The sequence below is a fragment of the Trachypithecus francoisi genome, unplaced genomic scaffold (genome assembly GCF_009764315.1).
Source record: "Trachypithecus francoisi isolate TF-2019V2 unplaced genomic scaffold, Tfra_2.0 Contig01579, whole genome shotgun sequence".
Lineage (NCBI taxonomy): Eukaryota > Metazoa > Chordata > Mammalia > Primates > Cercopithecidae > Trachypithecus > Trachypithecus francoisi.
The window spans coordinates 5,616,368-5,638,731 of NW_022681442.1; the positions used below are offsets into that span (position 1 = coordinate 5,616,368).

General features: G+C 39.4%; 2 protein-coding genes across 9 annotated transcripts in view; one reads left to right on the forward strand and one right to left on the reverse strand.

Annotated features, from left to right (window-relative positions):
- The window catches only part of DHX32 (DEAH-box helicase 32 (putative)), a 67,034-nt gene that overhangs the window by 25,958 nt on the left and 18,712 nt on the right, over window positions 1–22,364 (forward strand). For all 7 annotated transcript variants that reach the window (XM_033179309.1, XM_033179288.1, XM_033179316.1 and 4 more), the window contains 5 exons: window positions 8,418–8,611; window positions 14,501–14,873; window positions 20,250–20,492; window positions 21,826–21,925; window positions 22,017–22,175. In XM_033179309.1, coding sequence (XP_033035200.1) covers window positions 8,418–8,611; window positions 14,501–14,873; window positions 20,250–20,492; window positions 21,826–21,925; window positions 22,017–22,175 — 1,069 coding nt within the window. The remainder of the gene's footprint in view (window positions 1–8,417; window positions 8,612–14,500; window positions 14,874–20,249; window positions 20,493–21,825; window positions 21,926–22,016; window positions 22,176–22,364) is intronic.
- The window catches only part of BCCIP (BRCA2 and CDKN1A interacting protein), a 28,410-nt gene continuing 26,818 nt past the window's right edge, over window positions 20,773–22,364 (reverse strand). For both annotated transcript variants that reach the window (XM_033179387.1, XM_033179377.1), the window contains exon 8: window positions 20,773–21,342. In XM_033179387.1, coding sequence (XP_033035278.1) covers window positions 21,224–21,342 — 119 coding nt within the window. In that variant the 3' untranslated portion in view covers window positions 20,773–21,223. The remainder of the gene's footprint in view (window positions 21,343–22,364) is intronic.

A 22,364-nucleotide genomic window follows, 5' to 3' on the forward strand; every position in this document is an offset into this window, starting at 1 on the left:
CTGCCCCCTCCATACATTCCTACACATTTTTATTCTGAACCATTTAGGAGTAAGTTGAGGACATGATGCCCTTTGCCTCCAAATACTTAACAGAGTATTTACCGAAAAATAGTGCATAGCCATAACATAATTATCAAAATCTGGAATTTAATGTTGATAATTATTATCTGAATTCTAGACATGCACATTTAATCGGTTTCCCACTGATAGCCTTTATAATCACCGGAAAAAAAATTGTTTCTCTGGTCTAAAATCCAATCTAAAATTACATTGCATTTTGTTGTCATTTTTTAAAGTCTCCTTTAATCTGAAACAACTCCCCAATCTCTCCTTGTCCTTTATGACCTTGATATTTTTGAAGAGCACAGGTTATATATTCTGCAGAACGTCCCTCAGTTTGAACATGTCTGATGTTTCCTTAGGGTTAGGTTCAGGCTCTACATTTGTGGCAAGAAGATCACACAAGTGTTGTGTATCCTTCTCAGTGCCTCATATCAGGAGGCACAAGATGTCAGTTTTGCCCATGCTGGCAGTGTTAAATCTGATCTTGGTAAGGTGGTGTCTGCCTGGTTCTTTATAGAAAAGTTAATAATTTCCCTCTAATCATTTAATAGATACATATTTTGAGAGCATATAAATATGTTTCTCATTCCCAATGGGTTCATCTTGTTTGTTGTCCAGATAGAGCCAATTTATCAAGACAAGGGAATTGAAATAGAGAATGAATTTAATACACATAACGCTGGCTAAACAGAAGACAGGAGTTTTACTATTACGTCAGCCTCTGTCAATTTGGAGGCTGGAGTTTTTCAAGGATAGTTTGGTGGGTAGGGGGCTAGGGAATGGGTACTGCTGATTGGCTGAGGATGCAGTCACAGAGGTGTGGAAAACAGTCCTCATGTGCTGAGTACACTTCTGGGTAGGGACAACAGAGGAGTTACTGGTCTATCCAGTTACGGGGCCATCCAGTTGTCAGAAATGCAGAAACCTGAAAAGACATGTCAGAAGGCCAGTCTTAGGTTTTATCATAGTGATGTTATTTACAGGGAGGTTACAAATCTTGTGACCTCTGGAATAATGACTGGTAATCATTTACACCCACATCTTGGCAGAATTCAGGCCCCTCATCCTCCTAACCTGGTGTCCTTTCATTAGTTTGACAGGCGGTTTCATTTCGCTATCATCATTTAAACTGTAAACCACATGTCTCCAAAAGTTAGCTTGGCCCGCTGCAAGAATGGCTAAGGGCAGTTTGGGAGTGAAAGGCAAGATGGAGCTGGTCAGGTCAGATCTCCTTCACCATCATAATTTTCTCATTGTTACAATTTCTGCAAAGGCAGTTTCACATTCATCCACTAGTGTTAGCATTTTTGGTGATTCTTACCTTTGAATTATTACATTAGTAGTAACCAAAGATGATTGTTCTAATTCTGACATGCCTTCTACACATTATTCAGAATTTTTCTGTGAGGCTGAGCTTTCTCTCCTTCACCATTTATTTATGTCCGTGTGGACTCAAATTCTTATTTTATTCTATGGGTTACAATGTATTACTAAAGCCAACTTACTTTATCGTCCAAACTGCCCCGATGCAGCTTCCTTGTCCTTTTGACATTTCCCCATTATTTCTGAGCACTTCTTTGCTTTCTGGTTCTGTAAGATGTTCCAGGTTCACCTAGTACATTCCCCATGCCAGTGTAGGGAAACCATTTTTCTTTTTCTCCAGGAGTCCTGGTTCCTTTTAGTGGTGAACTGTGTTTTGAAACCAACATCTGGACACTAAGTACCCATTACCATTGGTTTATCATTGCTTTGTTTTTTCTCAGACAGGGTTTCATTCTGTCACCCAGGCTGGAGTGCAGTGGCATGATCACAGCTCACTGCAACCTCGACATCCTGGACTCAAGTGATCCTCCCACTTCAGCCTTTAGAGTAGTTGGGACTACAGGTCTGTGCCACTACACTCAACTAATTTTTTATTTTTTGTAGAGACAGGGTTGTGTCATGTTGCCCAGGTTGGTCTCGGACTCCTGGGCTCAAGCAGTCTGCCTGCCTTGGCCTCCCAAAGTGCTGGGATTATAGGCATGAGCCACTTCACCCAGACTATCATTGCTTTTAGGCCATTTCAGTGGACACAACAAGGAAATAAATGTATGTGAATGCAATACACACACATCTCATTCTGTCTGTCCATCTATCTATGGCTCTGTTTCTCTGTCTCTCTAGCTCTATTTCTGTCTTTCTCTATTTCTATGTATTTCTGTGTTCTTACCTCTCATATTTTTTATCTATCTATGTCTTAAAAACCATAAGTTTGTACTGATGCCTCTGATTCCAGTTTAGCACTATAGGATTTATTCTAGCTGTCCCAGTTTTCATATCCATAACTTCTCTATGAGAAACAGGACTTCACATTATTCACACTATCTTTACCTGTTCTCAGGTTGAACAAGTAAAGATACTTGAAAGAACAATTCATATTGTAGTTTCAGAATTGCTCATCCACACTGCAGTTTAAAAAAATTTTTAATATACTTCTTGAGTTTTCTTTTAGAATTTATCATCTTCAAGAGCAATAATTGTTATATGTGTTATATTAATACCTAGCAATGGTTTATCTTGTCATTTTTAATCTCTCAATTATTTCAATAAATTATGCTTATTTTCTGTTAATTGGGATGACATGTATCTTCAAGGTGAGAAAAATCAAAATAGTACTCAAATAAGAAAATGGATCTATTCTAAACTAATTTAGATAGTGGGAGCGTTGGTTGTTTACTGGAAACAACTTGGTTTTTGTTGTTGTTGTTGTTTTAACAGTTTACAAGACTATTTTCTTGTTCCTCGGAGTTTTAAACCTTTCAAGAAAAAAGTCTTTCTTTAGAGCCAAGGTTAGTCCTAAAGATTTCGTCTGTCTTCGGTGCAGAAGTTACGAAGTCTATTTTATGACTGCCCCAGAGAAACAGAGGACAATTTCCCATATGTTTATAGAATCTTTTCCTATTATATTTTTTGTAGACAAGTTATGAAAGATCCTGAAAGAGAAACATCTCTAGAAGTGTCTATTTTGCTTGTTTCTCCTTCTCTAGCTTTTGTCCTGAAATTTCCCATGAATGGATGGGTCAGTGAGGTGAATAAGCATGATGTAACAAAGAATTAACTTAGATACTAAGAAGCTGTATGGCCTAGAACATCTGTACCTTTATTGACTGGGTAAACTTGTTCACATTTTCTGCTGGTAGATTCTACCTGTATTCACTCAAAACCAAGATATATGTGAATTGTGTTACCCAGAGATGTGTGACATTTGATTGAGAAGGGGCCTCGCTCCTCAGTAATGGATTCTGATACATTGGCTCACTTTGGGTGGGATGGCTGCCTTAGGGGCATACTCAGGCATAGGCATTTTACAAGAACGTTGTTGAAACCATTAAAACTTACAAACTTAAAAACCATGAGTTCGTGTGAATTTGGGTGAACTGGTCATCTTTTAGATTCCTTTCAACTTGTGGATTCTGTTTTTCTGGTACTGAAATTAAAGGGAGTGATTGGGACCTTGGCAGTAGCTGCAGGATTGGAGGTCCTAGAGACATTAAGAGACGAAAGCAGAAGAGGACTCGGGCCCTTATGGACAAACCGATGATCGACAGTAAGGGATTAGAGGCTCTTGGGACTAGCATGTGTCTAACAGAACAGTAGTTTCTTTGTGTCTCATGGAGGTCCTTTTTTTTCTCACTTCATTTATTCTCATTTAACTATATTAAATTATAGTTCACTGTGTTATCCATTAGATGAGGTGAAACAATCACTGGCAGTAGATGGAAAGGACAAAGTTCTACTCTAGCATAGCTCATGTGGAGGTCCTCTTGCCACAGTGGCAGTGATGAGACCATACATGGATATGTGATGCTGCTGCTGCTCGCTTGATTCTGATCTGGATCTGGTTGCAGATTCTTATAGGAGATCTCCCTGCAGCCTACCCCAAAGACCCCGGGCCCCAGCTCTCCCAGAACCCAGCAGCCCAACCTCTGTGTGCTGCCCGGAGTCAGGAATGGAGCACCTTTCCTTCACTGTCTGAATTTGTACAAGTTGTAGAACTGCAGTTGCTAACTTAGGCTGATAAAGCCTTGATTTAGATTAGATTTTGATTACCCAGAGGACTCCTCTTACCTACTGTCATAGCAGCAGATTGGCCGGAGTGTTGGTGATTTCCTTTCAGGCAGGCGATAAGAGGCCAGGGATGCACATTCTTATGCCTTGATTGCTTACCTTGCATGCCCTGGTTCCAGCTGGGCTTTGGGACAGAGCATAGGGCAGGCACCACTGCTCTGGCTTTATGCAAATGGCACATCAGAAGTACAGAAAACTGCATTTAGAAAATGGATTGAGAAGTGTGAAAAAAGTATTCGGTGAGTTCAGAATAAAAAGATGTGAAGTATTGATTCTACTTAGGGAGCATTTCCAAACCAAATGGATAAATCGGAGGGTTGCACATCACCAGACTCCCAGATAAATTACTGTGAAAATAGGCTTTTTTTATGTGTTAGAGGAGCAGTTTTCTGTTTCTTCACCATACTGTGCAACTTCTGCTAAGTACTCAGTCACAAAATGACCCAGAATTCAGTGTTTCTCTGAAAAAAGTTAAAGCCAAATGATTCATAGAAAGGTACAACTATTTAAGCTTTTCTAGTTCCCATAGTGCCAACTTGGCAGTTAGTCCATCCAGAATAATGTTTTTTAATACTAGGGGGGAATATCTTCCAAAGAGGAACCATGGGGCAGAAACAAAACCTCTAACAGGCATGTAATTCATTGGTGAGAAGACAAAGATGCAACTGGGACAATGAAAAAGTCACTAAGTAGTACCCAGAAGAGAAGCAGAATTGGGGCAAGAAAGGTCAATACCAATAATAGATACAATATTTACTATAAATGCAGAGAAGGCAAGAGTTCTTTGTAAAGGTACAATCTCAGTATCCCTTGAAATGTGAAATATTCAGATTACCGACATTGGCCAAATCATAACATTTTTTAGTCAGTAATTCAAGTTTCTTAAGGAATCAACCCTCAGTATGTTGCTTAGCTTGCCCAGAGTGATTCAGAAGGCATGTAAAACTGTATAACTGTAACAAATAAGGCAGATCGTTTCATGTTTCTCTCTTTTCTGGCTAGAGATAACCTTTTCAGTGTGTGTTTGCATTGCTTACCGTTAACTGTCTCCCAGTAGCTGGAAGGGGAGCTGCAGCCCATGTGGTCAGAGCCATCATTGAGTAGGTGCACTATAATTTGTTGTGACTTCTACTCAACTGTTAACTTGGCCACGTAAGCAAACATTCCTACATTAAGCACAATATGGATATGTTCAGTCTTCTCCTGGTTATTTTAACTGATATTTAGAAGGCCTTTTCCCGTTTCTGAATTAATGTCTTTGCTTCATAGGTGAAATAGTTTGCTCTAATGTAGAGGAAGGCAGAAAAGGAAAATGAAGACTGTTGGATTGGTATATTTGTTGTGCTTCGAGGAATGTATAATGTTCATAGCATTATCAACATACTGTAATAAACTAATCTTATAGAATGTGTTTACATGAATAAAGAGAAATAAATTAAATGCAGTTTTTAAAAAAGGCCCAAATCAGAAGCTTGAGAACATGGCTCATGATCATTGGAATCCTGTGGAATTTTAGAGTTTGAAAGCAGCTGTCCTGGACCTTGTGTAATAACCAGGCTGAACATGTCCAAATGTTTTAATAAAACTGGATAGTATTATTTCAGCAACAATTCTAGCTATGTAAAGCAGTGCCCACTGTCATCATAGTACTGTCCCCCGATACTGCCATTAGGCTAGAAAGAGTAATTTATTTATTTATTTTTATTTTTTATTTTTTTGAGATGGAGTTTCACTCTGTTGCCCAGGCTGGAGTGCAGTGGTGCGATCTCAGCTCACTGCAACCTCCGCCTCCCGGGTTCAAGTGATTTTCCTGCCTCAGCCTCCTTAGTAGGTGGGATTACAGGCACCCACCACCTGGCTAATTTTTATATTTTTAATAGAGATGGGGTTTCATCACATTGGCCAGGTTGGTCTCAAACTCCTGACCTCTTAAGTGATCCACCTGCCTCGGCCTCCCGACGTGCTGGGATTACAGATGTGAGCCACCGCATCCGGCCTAGAAAGAGTAATTTAAAATGCTGATTGCCTGAGAATCTCAAGGCTTCAGTTGCCACCTTTGTATAAAGATGCTTAGAAGCAACTGTGATGTAGTGGAAATTATACTCGCCAAGAAACTAGAAGATAGGGATTGGTTCTGGTCATGCTGTTTACTGGCAGTATGACCTTGGACAAGTCACACCTCTAAGTTTCTTTCCTCATGTGTAAAATGAGGGTGTTGGCCTTCATGTCTGAGGCGATTCTCCTGCCTCAGCCTCCCGAGTAGCTGGGACTACAGGCGTACGCCACCATACCCAGCTAATTTTTATATTTTCAGTAGAGACAGGGCTTCCCCATGTTGACCAGGCTGGTTTTGAACTTCTGACCTCAGGTGATCCACCTGCCTTGGCCTCCCAAATTGCTGAGATTACAGGAATGAGCCACCACGCCTGGCCTAAAGAATTTTTTTTAAAAAACAAGTGGTTTTAATACAGCTTTTCACATGCATGATGTTTGAGGTCTTGGCTAGGGACTCTAGATAGTGGACCCTGACGTGAAGGCAGTTAGTTTAAAAGTAAGGAGTTGTCAAGAATAAAAAATTACTTGCTAAGAAAGAAAGGAGGCAAAGTTTTATGTAGATTCTTTGACTATATAGAATCTTAGACTATGTAGAATCACAGAATTTTAAATTATTTCTAGAAAGTATAAGAAATTAATCTATTCATTCAGCAAATATTTACTGAGTAGTAGGATAATTTGGTGACCAACACAGATAGGTCTCTGCTTTTAGAGCTCATTTGAGGGGACGTTAGGTAGTGGGGAACTAGGAACAAACAGGTAACCTCAGGAGGGTGACGGCTGCCACAGTGGGAAGCACACTGTGGATCTAGATACCTAGGGGATCGCGGCAAGCCTTGTGGAGAAAACGACACAGCAGTTCAGACTTGAAGGATAGTTCTCATTCATTCAGTCCATTCATTTTACAGGTAAGAAAACTAAAGCTTAGAAAAGTTGTGGTTTACGTGGAACAAACTAATGGCCAGCCAGTCCCTTAGGTGCCTGGTTACTCCTGAGTCTTGCCTTGATTCCATGTTTCCTGAGCGCAGGATCTTAAACTTTCATCTTTAATAGAACAAAGTAAGCGTCGAGTAAATAATTACTGATAACTTTCAACCTGTTGACAAGGCTGCCACCTATCTTAAAATGCAGGAAGTGCATTTGCCTTTCAGTCCTTAAGAATTTGCAGTCTCCAGCAGTCATTCATTTTGGAGTTACTTGTATTTCTGGTAAGTCATGTTTAGTTTTCAAATTACAGTGAGGATTCAGATCTAAGAATTTCATAATGAATCTTGTAAATAGCAGACCTCAAGATAATTAGAAATTTTACAACGTTTAAATACCTTAGATCAATTAAAAACACTCTTGGAATAATTTATGTTTAAAATGCATATGTAACAATGCATAATTTACTGATAATACCTTAAGATTGTAGCATACAAATGAACTCAGTACATTCTACTGTAATAATTCTTGTACAGATGAATGTGATAAACATCACTTGGTCCATAATATATTTTAGAAAGAAAAGGATTTTTAAAATAAAATGGCTGTAGACTAGCTTTGCTTGGAATTGACTCGTTCCAAATCTAGATGGGTTGGTTGACTGTCTCACTGGGTTTATGGGTTTATTTATTTAATTATATTTAGATGGTAAGTTACCAGAATATTTAAGCTTTTATTATCAGAGAAATGTTAAGTAGGCTTATCTGGATATTTGTTAATGATCATTTGGATTTAAATGTAAATGCTTTAATTTTGAGCCATTATTTTTTATCTACATACTATCTATAATTTACATTGCTTGAAACACAATAGCTGATAACAGAAGCCATATTTTCAGAAGCCTTTCTTCTAACCAAAAAGAAAATAATAATCTCTAAATACATTAGTCTTTTCAGAAACACAGTTGAGGTTGAAAGTTTTTATTTTTTTCATTTTGCCCTTGATTTTTATCTGCCTTTTTTTTGTCTGGGAGTCAAAACTTTCACAGTCCCTGTTAACTGCTGTTTATTCTTAACTTTATTTCCTAGCAGTAACTCTGTGCATAATCCATATTGTTCAGAGTTTCACTAAATAAGGTGTAATACAACCCACTGCTGATTTACTGATGAAAGAAAATCGCTTACAAGATGAACCCTGCTGTAAGACAGAGCTGTCTCATTTTTTATATTCAGCAGAAGCTGATCCTGTCTCATTTTTTCCTGTTGCAGGTTCCTCAGTGGTGTGCTGAATATTGTCTTTCCATCCACTACCAGCACGGGGGCGTGCTGTGCACACAGGTCCACAAGCAGGCTGTGGTCCAGCTCGCCCTGCGGGTGGCAGATGAAATGGATGTTAACATTGGTCATGAAGTTGGCTACGTGATCCCTTTCGAGAACTGCTGTACCAATGAAACAATCCTGAGGTTGGTTTGCGGGGTTCAGTCTGCTCCCTGCTGGTGATGGTTGGCTTAGGTTCTACAATTCTGAAACAGCATTATTCTAGCATTCTACCTGTTAAGCATCCATGCTGTGCAGTAGCAACTGGTCTCTCTTGTCATCAGCCAGCAAGCAACCGTTGCTTTCCCACACTGGCATCATCAGGGATTCCTTGTCTAAACGTATCCCATGACTCCCATTATCCCCAGGAAAAAGTTAGCAACTTGCTTGGCCCCTCAGAACCATCAAGCGTGTGCTTCTGGAGCTATGCCTCATGCAGGGGCCACATCATTGCCTGTGTGCAAGCCACATGGACGCCTGGAGCATGCTGTGTGTCCCGTGCTTCCACACCCTGTGCCTGTACACCTGCCCCTCCCTGTGCTCAGCATGTCCGGGCCTCTTCTGGGCCTGGCTAGTTCCTCCTAGTCACTCAGTATCCAGTGTAGCGGTCACCTGCTCGAGGAAGGCTTCCCTGCCCCTCCAGTAATATACATTAGAAAACCCTCTGTGGGGCCTCTGGAAAACATGGTGTCCGCCTCCATCATGACTTCGATCAGTGTTTCTCAAACTGTACTTTTCAGAAGCTTCTATGTTCCAAGGAGCCTTCTTTGTGGCTACTGCAAGTTGTGGTATCTTTTTTGTGCTTAGCTTCATTATGAGATTTCCTTTGAATAAGGATTTCCAAGAGCTTGAAAGAAGAAAAAAAAAGGAGAAAGAAATTGGAAAATCACTGCTCTGGGCTAGTGCTTCTCAAGCACTTTTATATTACAGCCCTCATAGAAAGTGATAGTATCCATGTAGTACTTCAAGGAAATGGTCACAGCTGGCTGACCATCCCACGGGCTGCAGCTGCCCCAGGCATTGCCTGACCACTCCAAGAGCCAAGTAGATAAGTATCTCGGGGTCATTATTTGTGCACCTCTGTAACCCCTTTGTGTGGCATACCAGTGTGCCATGGCACACCATTTGGGAAGCTCTGCTTTAGTGTAACAGGGCAGGGATGGTTTTTCACATACTCATATCCCTGAAGTCTCGTGCTCATCCCCAGGAGGATGTTCAGTAAATTGGATAGTGGAAGGGATTTTGCCCTGTCCCAGCTAGCACTGCACTCTGGTGCAGTTCTTTTCTCCATTCAGAAAGCCCATGGGGCCGGGCATGGTGGCTAATGCCCGTAATCTCATCACTTTGGAAGGCCAAGGCATGAGGATTGCTTGAGCCCTGGAGTTTGACACCGGACTGGGCAACACAGTGAGCTCTCATCTCTACAAAAAATACAAAAATTAATGAGCGTGATGGTGCATGCCTATAGTCCCAGCTACTCAGGAGACTGAAGCGGGAAGATCACTTGAATCCAGGAAATCAAGGCTGCAGTGAGCTGTGATCGCGCCACTGCACTGTAGCCTGTGTGACAGAGTGAGACCCTGTCCCAGAAAAAAAGGAAAGCCCATTGGGCTCATTTGGTTTGTACTAAGCTACTTTCCCTGAAATATTTATCTTCAAAAATAGAAAACAGTCTTCAGGCTAGTGTCAAATCATAGGGGAAAGTCTTTAGACCATCAGCACTCTGACTTGAACTTCTTGAAGATATATTACCTTCTGCCAGTATAACAATTATGTCCCTGAGTCATTAAATTACTATGTATTTATAAATTGCTTATTGTGTAAATGGTACACGAGTGGTACAAAAGAAACATAAAAACCTCTCTGGTTCTTAGGAGCTCACAAACTAAAAGAGCTGCACAGGACAAGATATAGGACCCTGAAAGGGTTAAGGATCCCTAAGCAGATTCGTGGTTGGTTGGTTTGACATTTTAAAGTAGCCCTTTGAATTATTTTTTTAATTAAATGGTGGCTCTGACTAGGTTCTAAAATTAATATTGTATCTTTAATACCATCTAGACTTTGAAAACCCTTTAAAAGGACTCTTTAATGTAGTCATTTTTAAAATGAAATATAACAGCTTTATCATAATATGAAATCAGAATTTTTTTTTTTTTTTTTTTTTTTTTTTTTTGGAGACAGAGTCCCACTCTGTCGCCCAGGCTGGAGTGAAGTGGCGCGATCTCAGCTCACTTCAACCTCCATCTTCCGAGTTCAAGTGATTCTCGTGCCTCAGCCTCCTGAGTAGCTGGGACTACAGGCACGCACCACCACACTTGGCTAACTTTTTGTATTTTTAGTAGAGGTTATTATTCTGGGGTTTCGCCATGTTGCCCGGGCTAGTCTCGAACTCCTGAGCTCAGGCAATTTGCCGGCCTCGGCCTCCCAAAGTGCTGGGATTACAGGCATGAGCCACCGCACCCAGCCTCAGATACTTCTTAATATGGAAAGCCACAAAGATAAATAATGGTGGGGAAATCTAATAATGCTGTGAGACACGCCTCACCTTTTAAACATCTATCATATGTTGGACTTAGGATTGTTTTATGGTGAAAAACCCAAGCATTCAATTCTGACACCCAAAGGAAATACTATATATTAAAGTATGTATTAGTTTCAGTCTGTGTATAGCATTCCTTTCTTAACAGGCACAGCTGCTTCAGGTGTGGTGGGTTGAAGTTCAAAGGCACCCATGGAGCCAGGTAGAGAGTAGCTGCCTGCTTTGACAGGTTTTGCACGTTCTGTTTCTTTCTACCGTTGCTGGGCTGCCTTATTCTTCATTGCTTTTATATCTTCACTTTACAGTTACTCTTGTTTCTGAACATTGTACTTTCTTTTCCACTGTGACATGCCCCCAGAACCAGTGCAGAGTCAGAAGACACTCAGATGCATTGTTGTAAACAGGGTTTGAGTCACAGGAAAGAGGCCAGAGCTATAGCCCTATGATAAAATAAAGCAATACCAGTTTTCTTCCTGGTATTCTGTGCTCTGGAGAGGAGGCAACATGGCTGTAAAATGGGTGTCTCCACCATTTACTCACTTGTAACCTTATAGAAGTCACCTAACCTCTTTGAGCTTTAAGTCGCCTCATCTGAAAAATGTGGATGATTAATATACTTGCTCTGAGGGTTGTTGTGAGGACTATTTAATTTATGTAACTGATGCATGGTGTATGTATGTGGCAGCTATGTTTATAATTATACTTATATTTTTATAATTATGATTAGAACAAGATTGATTTTCCTGAAGAGGTATGCTAGCCATAATTTTGAATAAGCTCAGATTGAATAGCTATTTAAATCAGAAGATTTAACATTGATCATAGATTATAGAAGGCAGTAGTCTATATAAATCAGAAGATTTAACATTCATCATAGATTATAGAAGGCAGTAGTCTATATAAATCAGAAGATTTAACATTGATCATAGATTATAGAAGGCAGTAGTCTATATAAATCAGAAGATTTAACATTGATCATTGATTATAGAAGGCAGTAGTCTATATAAATCAGGAGATTTAACATTGATCATAGATTATAGAAGGCAGTAGTCTATATAAATCAGAAGATTTAACATTGATCATAGATTATAGAAGGCAGTAGTCTATATAAATCAGAAGATTTAACATTGATCATCGATCATAGAAGGCAGTAGTCTATATAAATCAGAGGATTTAACATTGATCATAGATTATAGAAGGCAGTAGTCTATATAAATCAGAAGATTTAACATTGATCATAGATTATAGAAGGCAGTAGTCTATATAATCAGAAGATTTAACATTGATCGTAGATTATAGAAGGCAGTAGTCGATATAAATCAGAGGATTTAACATTGATCATTGATTATAGAAGGCAGTAGTCTATATTTGATACTGTGGTTTTCATTTTTTTGGTAACCCCTTAGTATATATCAAACACATCACAGGCAATTTATAAACGATCTTTAAGCCTACTACTATTTTGTGGATGCTATATATAACAACTTTGCTCTTCTTTAAGCTTTTCTCTGGCCTTTTTTGAAACAGTGAATAACTGAATATTACGTACCTAAAATAGTCTTTAGGAACTACATATCAAGATATCTCATAGAAGTGACTCATAGTGTCAAATGGTGATATTTTCTGTTTTTGGAACTGGAAAGTACTCAAATTTTCATTAAGGTTAAACGCAATTAAATAATTTTATAAAATATAAATATTAATAAAACTTTTAACTATTTTATTATAGTCTTAGCTTTTAGAAATTTAGCCTTAAAGATATAAACTGCATTTCCTGAAATCTTGGTAGTATATCTATTTTTTTACGTACTTATTAGTTAACAGCACTTTTTAAAGCATCATATACACAATATCTCATAACCATAAAGTTCAGAAATATCTTTGTGTTATATAGAAAAAAAGTATTTTTGTTTTGTTTTGTTTTGAGTTGGAGTCTTGCTCACATCACGCAGACTGGGATGCAGTTGTGGGATCATAGTTCACTGTAATGTGGGACTCCTCCTGGGCTCAAGTGATATCCCACCTCAGCCTCCTAAGTAGGTGGGACTGCAGAAAATGTAGGTTTATATAGTAAGCTTTAGGAATGAGCCTTCACAATTCCCCCATATAATCATCTGGAAGGCTAGGCCCTGCTGGATGAGTCTGCTGGAGTTTTTAGTAAGTTACCACCTTCTCTTTTTTTTAATTAAGCCTAGATGTATTTATATAACACATATACCTCCTCAATCTTATGGGGCAGCATTACTTCCTGTAAGATCAGTGCTTAGGTCAGTTTTGCTGAAAAGGAAACAGATTTAATTTCTAACGTTAATGAAGTACCATAAATTAAAATAATTTGTTTTGACATGAGAAGCAGTAGTAACTTGGTATTAATATACTAATTAACCTCAGCAAAAGATGACCTGAAAACTAGATTTCAATGCATCTGTTGGCATCTTGCACAAAGTATAATACTGCAGTATTCAAGATGCTTTCTTTTTTAAGTTTGAAGGAATCAATTTATCACTGCTCATTTGATAAGACACAGGATGAGAACGTGTATGAAAAGAAAGGCAGAGAGCATGCACTTTGATCTCATAAAGATACAGAGACAAAGAACATGGACTTTATCACCAAAACTACAAGGCCAAGGAAGCAATCTTTAAAATTTGAGATTGCTATCTGGATAGCAATCTCAGAATTGCCATGTACAAGAATAAATAAAAGTAAATACCTTAAATGGGTAAAAAACATATGGGATTGGTTTCTTCAAGCAGTAATACAGGTAAATATGTAAATAGTATCAGAAAGTTATTTTCATTAAGCTTAGTGACTAATAGGCGGTTTAGTTTTAAAAAATCATCCCAAGAACTATGGGAAAAGGTCATTAAAATCACTCATGACCCCTCCCCACTCCAGGAATTGTAGCCACTTTTCATGCTGCCGTTAAATAGGTGGTTGCTTTTCAGATTCTTCTGTTTGCTTATTATTTGGATGACACCTTAATGATACCATCTCCCACAATGAACCACCAATAATAATGTCTGTCCAAACAGTGGACTAGCTGAACCATGAGCCTGAGCCAGGATGGTTATTCTTGTATCCTTTCCTTGAAAAGTCTATAGTTTTACTCAAAATTCTTTCATTGATGAATGAGAGAGGAAAAACTGACCAGAGTGTTTTATGATACTACTTTTTATGTATAAAACTCGGAACAAAAGTTAGATGCAGGCTTTTATTAATATTTGTAATAAACATTTAGTAAGAGGCCTTTAACCTAGGGTTCAGAATGGTCTTTGTAGGGGGCGGTCCAGGAACATACACAAACTGGGTATAAATTTTGTCTGTATTTTTGTGTGTGATAATTCTGTAGATTGTATCAACTTCTACAGCCCAGTAAAAATTTAGAATTACTGATTTAGAGAAATGAATATAGGAAAGGCATTTTTTCTTGTTAGGAAGTTTTTTGCATGACTTAGCATAAGAATATTCTAACTTTAATGTTTCTTCTTTATAGGTATTGTACTGATGATATGTTGCAAAGAGAAATGATGTCCAATCCTTTTTTGGGTAGCTATGGGGTCATCATCTTAGATGATATTCATGAAAGAAGCATTGCAACTGATGTGTTACTTGGACTTCTTAAAGATGTTTTACTAGCAAGACCCGAACTGAAGCTCATAATTAACTCCTCACCTCACCTGATCAGCAAACTCAATTCTTATTATGGAAACTTGCCTCTCATAGAAGTGAAAAATAAACACCCTGTGGAGGTTGTGTACCTTAGTGAGGCTCAAAAGGATTCCTTTGAGTCTATTTTACGCCTTATCTTTGAAATTCACCGCTCGGGTGAGAAAGGTGACATTGTAGTCTTTCTGGCCTGTGAACAAGTAAGTAAGTGATATTCTAACCTTACAGAGTAATAAGGTATTTCATTTGGGAAGCGTTTAATAACATACAGGTTTCAGTTTGCTAATTAACTGTCTAAATATTTGGTTTCATCACACCTAATTAAATAAAACCTGTGCTGAAAGGAGAACAGGAAGTGTTTCTAAAAATCACATGCAGTTCTGAAAACAAAATACGGGTGAGGAGTCTCTAGACATGATCTCCAGAGCCAGCTTCCCTCCAGCAGGCTCAGGCCAGAGAGTGGGCTGCCCCAAAGGCAAAACTGACTCTTACGTATGCTTGCTGTGAGTTGTCGTCTCTTGGTACAGTAGGTGCATGCCGACTCCCCTGACATTCTCCGCTGCCTCCCTATGAGCAGGTGTGTTTGTTGGAGATCAGGAATATTACCTAAGCACTCACCACAGAGTTAAGTAATACAACATTTCCCATAAGCAGTCCTGTGATAGTGGAGTATGGGCAGAAAATATCATTTATAGCCCACCCAAGAAGGTCATCTCCCTAGACTGGGGCTCCAGTCTTAAAAGATAAGAAAAAACTTTAACTCGGGTTTCTTTAAAACATCTCTTTAAAAGAATGACTGGAAATGTGCAATCAAGGATCGTTTCCATTCTGTTACTGCTTTTATACAGCCACAGGACCATTTGGGGTTGCATTTTTTTTAATTGCAGCTACACTGGCCCTATTTCTTTCCCCACTACTCTGTTGGCTGAATCTAAAAGCCTCCAGGATCTCCAGAATTAGACCTCTCTTCATGGAGACTAATTGCCTGGCCTTTTCTCCCTATCTTCTCCCACAGAGAGGAGAAGCACGAGTTTTTAGACCATGACCCAAATATGTAGTGGTTCTACTCATTAAACAGAAACCAAAAAGGAAATTATTTGATGTAGGCTGAGCCACAGCTGAACAGATAAGTGGCTCAGCTGTCTGTCAGAGCCTTTTCTTGAACATCCACATGCTTTCAGAAACACTTTCAGAAGTATTTATTCTATTTTATACTCAAAGCATAAAGGATGACAGCTCCTTCTGGCTTTGGGAACTTTAGTTTTCTTAAATTTTATGTTTCTAGAACCTCAATGTAACTGCATATTTATCATTTTTTGCATGTAGATGATATGCATTCTCTTGAATAGCAAATCTGCCTATTACAGTGATTTATTCTGTTATCATCTCCTCATCCTGCATGATTCAAGATACTCAAGAAAGTCCTGAGGAAAATAATAAAATACGGAGACACAGGATTTATGAGAACAATTAGAGCTTCTCAGTATAACCAGATAAAGCCTAAGGAAGGGAAGAATGGCAAATCTAATATATTTGAGAGTCAGAATTGCCAGGTGAAAAACAGGACGTAGGCCAGACACTGTGGTTCACGCCTGTAATCCCAGCACTTTGGGAGGCTGAGGTGGGAGGATCACGTGAGGCCAGGAGGTTGAGACCAGCCTTGACAACATAGCAGGACCCTATCTCAACAAAAAAATTTAAAAATTAGCCAGGCATGGTGGCTCAGGCCTGTAGTCCCAGCTACTCAGGAAGCTGAGGCAGGAGGATTGCTTGAACTAAGGAGTTTGTGGCTGCAGTGACCTGTGATTGCATCACTGCACTCCAGCCTGAGTGACAGAGCAAGACCCTGCCTCTAGAAAAAAAAAAAATGAAAAATTAAAAAAAAAGAAAAAACAGGACATACATTTCTGCAAGAAAAAAAAAGTGCGATTAAGACTGATAGGATGGGTGTAATCCTTCAAGTCAGGGTAAGCCAAAATTCCAAAATGGATTTGGAAATGGATTTTGGATCTTGGAAAATAAAGCTCATAACACAACTGAGGTGCAGATGGTCTTAGGGTACATGATTCTTATAAGTTTAATATAAACTATAATTAATAGTAGAGTGACTTCTGAACTGTCAACTTTAGAAGATGCATCATTATCCAGGCTAGTAGTAGAAACTGTAAATGCCACAGGACTTGGAAAGAAATGTAATCTCCTCTGAAGGCAGGCTGGAAAGGCATTTCTATTAAGAAACCATCAGTTTTGCAGTGTTAAAGTGAGAGTGCCATCAAATACCAGAGGATTTTGTAATTCTGAGCCTCTGTGACCCAGGCAGAGCACCGGACCTTCTAAAGGTGAGCTCCTCATTGTCCAGGGGCTCAGCAGCTGACCTCCCCTGTGGGTGGGACAGCAAGCCAGCCACTGACATTGTGCTGGTTTCAGCAGGCTTTACCTGGGCACCAGGTTTTTTTCTCCTGCTTCAGCCTTGGATTCCACAGGTGTTACCTGGTTTTCCTTACCCCATCTGCCTAACAAGCAGAACACCATTCAGTATCCTGATGGACTTTTCTTTTTCATTACTTTTGTCAGGATCCGTCATTAAGATATTCATCTCTTGTGGGCTGGGATTTGTCTCTGGGAAAGATTTGTCTTGCTCTGAAATCAGTGCTAACAAGCTATTGATCATTTCCCCCATGCTATTTGATGCTTTCTTGATTTCTATATAAAGCTTTAAAACCTACCATCACACCTAAATATCATGTGAAAACAAACTCAACCAGTCTAATACAAATGTACTAATTGTCATTTAAAATTTGTATTTATTTATTTAGAGACAGGACCTCACTATGTTGCCTAGGCTGGAGTGCAGTGGTGTGATCTTGGCTCAGTGTAACCTTGAACTCCTGGGCTCAAGCTATCTATCTCGTCAGCCTCCCAGGTAGCTGGGATTACAGGTGTGTGCCGGTATGCCCAGCTAGTTTTTGTTGTTGTTGTTTTTTTTTTTTTGGTAGAGATGGGGGGTGCGATTTCACTATGTTGCCCAGGCTGGTCTTGAACTCCTGGCCTCAAGCACTTCTCCTGTTTTGGCCTCCCAAAGTGCTGGGATTATAGGCATGAGCCACTGCACCCAGCCCTATCATTTTTTATATTAAGAAATATATTTTAAATTACAGAAACATTCTCATTTTGGTGAAACAGCAATGCATTTACATTAGGTGTGTCACATTTTCTCCAACCGCTTGCTTAGCACCACACCTGCTGTGAATTAATCTCTGTACTTCACAGGCTGCCCTCTGTCTTGGTACTTAATTGAGACTTAGAGCCCTGAATGTTTAGCGTGTTGTTTCCTATCACCTAGCTGTCTTTTAACCGGAAAACAAAATATGAAATAGAAAACATACATTGAGATTTACGATAATATGTAGCCAGATTATTGTGCAGTAATAAACTATCACAAAGGTGTTTTTAGGTTGGAGGTTTTCCTGGGAAATGTTCTATGCAGTTGCGGATCTTCTTTCATTTTTGGTGAGCTAGATGTCTGCTAGGTATCATCCTTCAGTGGGTGTTGCTGTTCCCCATAACTGTGCAGGTAGTTATAGGAAAGTTATGCATAGGTAAATAAACCACATACATTGAGTAAGAATCAAGAAAATGAATAAACAAAATGTCTCAAGTACCAGGTGCATATTTTTTAAAGCTTTTCTGCCCCAAATTCTGCAGATTATGGCCTTAAAGCCCTGTATCAGCTGTGCTTGAGGAGCCTAAACTATATATCTATTTCTATTTTCTCTGCTTTTTCCCTTCTGAAGATTTTAAAAATTCTTTTTTATTGCCATTTGGAACAAAATTCAACATTAGAACCCACTTACAAGGCAGCCAAAATAGCTCAGTGAGAGAGCATTAGAAGCAGCATTAGTCGAAGAATTCGCCTACGACTAAAAAGTTTTAGCAACCAGAACCAAATAAAGAATTAGTGGCCATAATTATTTTTTCCACATTCTAAGAGAATAAAAGTAAATATTTCAATGCAATAAAAAGTTTATCTTGGGCCAGGTGTGGTGGTTCACACCTGTAATCCCAGGACTTTGGGAGGCCGAGGCGGGCAGATCACGAGGTCAGAAGATCGAGACTGTCTGGCTAACATGGTGAAATCCCGTCTCTACTAAAAATACAGAAAAGATTAGCTGGGCATGGTGGTGGGCGCCTGTAGTCCCAGCTACTAGGGAGGCTGAGGCAGGCGAATGGCATGAACCTGGGAGGCGGAGCTTGCAGTGAGCCGAGATCGCGCCTCTACACACCAACCTGGGCAACAGAGCGAGACTCCATCTCAAAAAAAAAAAGTTTATTTTGATGGGAAATTGCTCATGAATGGGCTACTGGAATCAAATCTTCCAAATCCAGGTTAGCTGTTAAGTTGCACCCGTGAAAAGCCTGCTTGATGGACTCCTTTGGGAGGAATGAATGCATGTCCTCCTAAGGCCAACCAGCAGCCAGGTTCAGGGGATGCAGCTCAGCTCAAGTACTCATTCTTTTCCTTTTCATTTCTTTTTTATTTATTTATTTATTTTTGAGACGGAGTCTCATTCTGTCGCCAGGCTGGAGTGCAGTGGCACGATCTCGGCTTGCTGCAGCATCTGTTTCCCGGGTTCAAGTGATTCTCCTGCCTCAGCCTCCCGAGTAGCTGGGACTACAGGTGCTCACCACCACATCCAGCTAACTTTTATATTTTTAGTAGAGACGGGGTTTCACCATCTTGGCCAGGATAGTCTTGATATCTTGACTTAATGATCCGCCCAACTCAGCCTCCCAAAGTGCTGAGATTACAGGCGTGAGCCACCACACCTGGCCTTCCTTTTAGTTTCTAAACAATCCTTCCTTAATATGAGGGGTAAAGTGAAGTAATCAGAATTATAAGAATGCAGAAATCGTTTTGTTCTCATTATTCCAATTGGCAAGTTTTCACTCGTTAGGCTCAACAGCCATGCTGTTTGCTTTGGTAAAAAAAATCTGCCCCAAGTAAATATGTGGAAAAGGGAATTGCAAGCAAGGGACTGTACCTATGTACCAGCTGATGTGGGACCCCATGGAGTGGCCTCTGCCCAGCTTCCTGGGAGCTGCTTAGCAGATCAGGAAACAAGCACAGCTCACCTAGTTCTCAGCGACCTGTGATACCTTGCTATTCTTCTAGATGGCTCTGTCTTCCTACAAAACCCTTGAGTTAATTCAATCCCATTCTACAAAGGGTACGGAAAGGAAAGAGACCCAAGCTAGAGACCTGGAGAATGGAATTGAGCTGGAAAAACTATGGCAGTTGTGGGAAGTCATCTTTTTTACTTAGATTTTTAGTGAAATCTAACGAAATTAAATGGGAAAAAAATATAAATTCTATTTAACTTCCCAAAAGATGTTTTCTCATTTAGGTGCATCTTTCCTTATTTAAAGATACATGTAGGCAGCAACACAGGCATTTCTTTCCCTGTATCTGTTATGTAGTATTGCCTAAAATTTTATGTAATTCAGACATTTTTTTCATAGTGAAGTTGTTTGCATTGTATTTTATTTTCATGGGTTTTTTTTTTTTTTTCCTTTAGGATATTGAGAAAGTCTATGAAATTGTCTATCAAGGATCTAACCTAAACCCAGATCTTGGAGAACTGGTGGTTGTTCCTTTGTATCCAAAAGAGAAATGTTCATTGTTCAAGCCACTCGATGAAACAGAAAAAAAATGCCCAGTTTATCAAAGAAGAGTGGTGTTAACTACTAGCTCTGGAGAGTCTTTGATCTGGAGTAACTCAGTCAAATTTGTTATCGATGTAGGTGTGGAAAGAAGAAAGGTAATTATTATTGAGTAGGTGAAACAGACTGCTAATAATTGTCAAGCACCAGTTTCTCAGTTTCCTACCATTTTACTGATCAGGAAGTGAGGATGAACTGTGTGACCTGGGGATTCTTTGAATTTGGTCATGAGTGCAAAGAAGAATTATTGCAGCCAGTAACAAAAGTCTTGATCACATATTACTGTCTTTCATTAGCATGTTGGAAGTTTGGAAATGAATTAAATTGATTGAGCTGCCAAAGGAGAAACTTTTGAGGAAAGACTCAACTACTAGAGCATAAAGGTGATAGTTATCTTTAATGGTATTTTTTCTTTAGCTAAGGTACTAGCAAAGCAAACTGTTTGACTCTTAAACTAATCTTTTCTTATGAACATTTTACTGGATATTTTAATGGCCCCTTTATCAAAGTAATTAGTATCTTACCCCAGAGAACTTACTAGAAATTGTTTCAAGTATACTGACTTTAATTTTAGCAATTTTTGGCTTATAATTGACATGATAAAATTTTCATCCTAATCATTACAAAATATTTTCTATTACTTTTAAAGTAAAAATTAGAAAAAAAAGGAAAACAAGGTATTTCAAACTCTGACACTAAGACTTCAGAAAATCACAGCATTTGACATCTGAAAGGAAACTAACAAATATTGACTAATTTACCGTTAACTAGGTGCTGAGATGTTTTATCCCTCCAGGAGACTAGGAGCCTCCTAAATATCCCTGCCTTATTATGACAGAGCAATTCCAACAGTCATGAAGGTTCCCTGGAAATCACTTAGAGTTGATCTTGATTGAATTAGTCCAGCCTTCAGAGAAACCAGGGCTGTCACTCGCCCTCGTGAACCACCTGTAAGGAAAATCATTGTTAGTGCCATATGCAGTTTCTGTATTAGCTGTTATGACCGGAACTCTCAGTATGTGTTGTAAAGGTGAGACCACCAAGATCCTGGTTGATTTGAACAAAACTATAAAGAAACATGGCACTATCAAATGAGAACCCTTTCTCTGTGTGGCATATGAAGATGTGTTATCATTCACCAGTACAGTGCTTTGAGAAGTGACAGTGCTAGTATTTTGGCAGTGACACAGAGGTCCCATAGTTATTGAAGCCACAATGAAAGCAGACGACCTTTAAATCCATTTATCAAAGCACTTGCAGTTTCCATCTCAAGGCAAGTGAAACAATAATAAATATTGTACCAAGAAAATGAGTCTGTAGTGGTGCATTTCATGGAGTCAAGTACTGTGAACAGCATATTCTCTTCAGGATCAGTGAGCCTACTAAATCATGACTTATCTGACGCTAATGATGCTGTCTTTCCATTTAAAGGTGTACAACCCGAGAATAAGAGCAAACTCGCTTGTCATGCAGCCCATCAGCCAAAGCCAGGCAGAGATACGCAAGCAGATTCTTGGCTCATCATCTTCAGGTAGTGCTGTGGACACAAATACTAAATGTTGTCAATTCTGGTATGCAGGCAACCCAGAAATATTAAAGCCATTTTTCTTCGTGTCCTTTAGGAAAATTTTTCTGCCTGTACACTGAAGAATTTGCCTCCAAAGACATGACGCCACTTAAGCCAGCAGAAATGCAGGAAGCCAACCTAACAAGCATGGTGCTTTTTATGAAGAGGATAGACATTGCGGGCCTAGGCCACTGTGACTTCATGAACAGACCAGGTAGCCTTATGCTCCCGTGTCAGCCAGGCATGTGGGCTGAGATTCACCTTCTCTCCTCCTGCCCATTCCCTGTCCTAAGTTCACATGATGCTCGGCAGTACACACAAGTATGGAGGGGGCGTTGGTTTGGACCGAAGCATTTTCCCACTAGAGGTAAACATTCTCTGAAGATAATTTTTAAAACCCCAC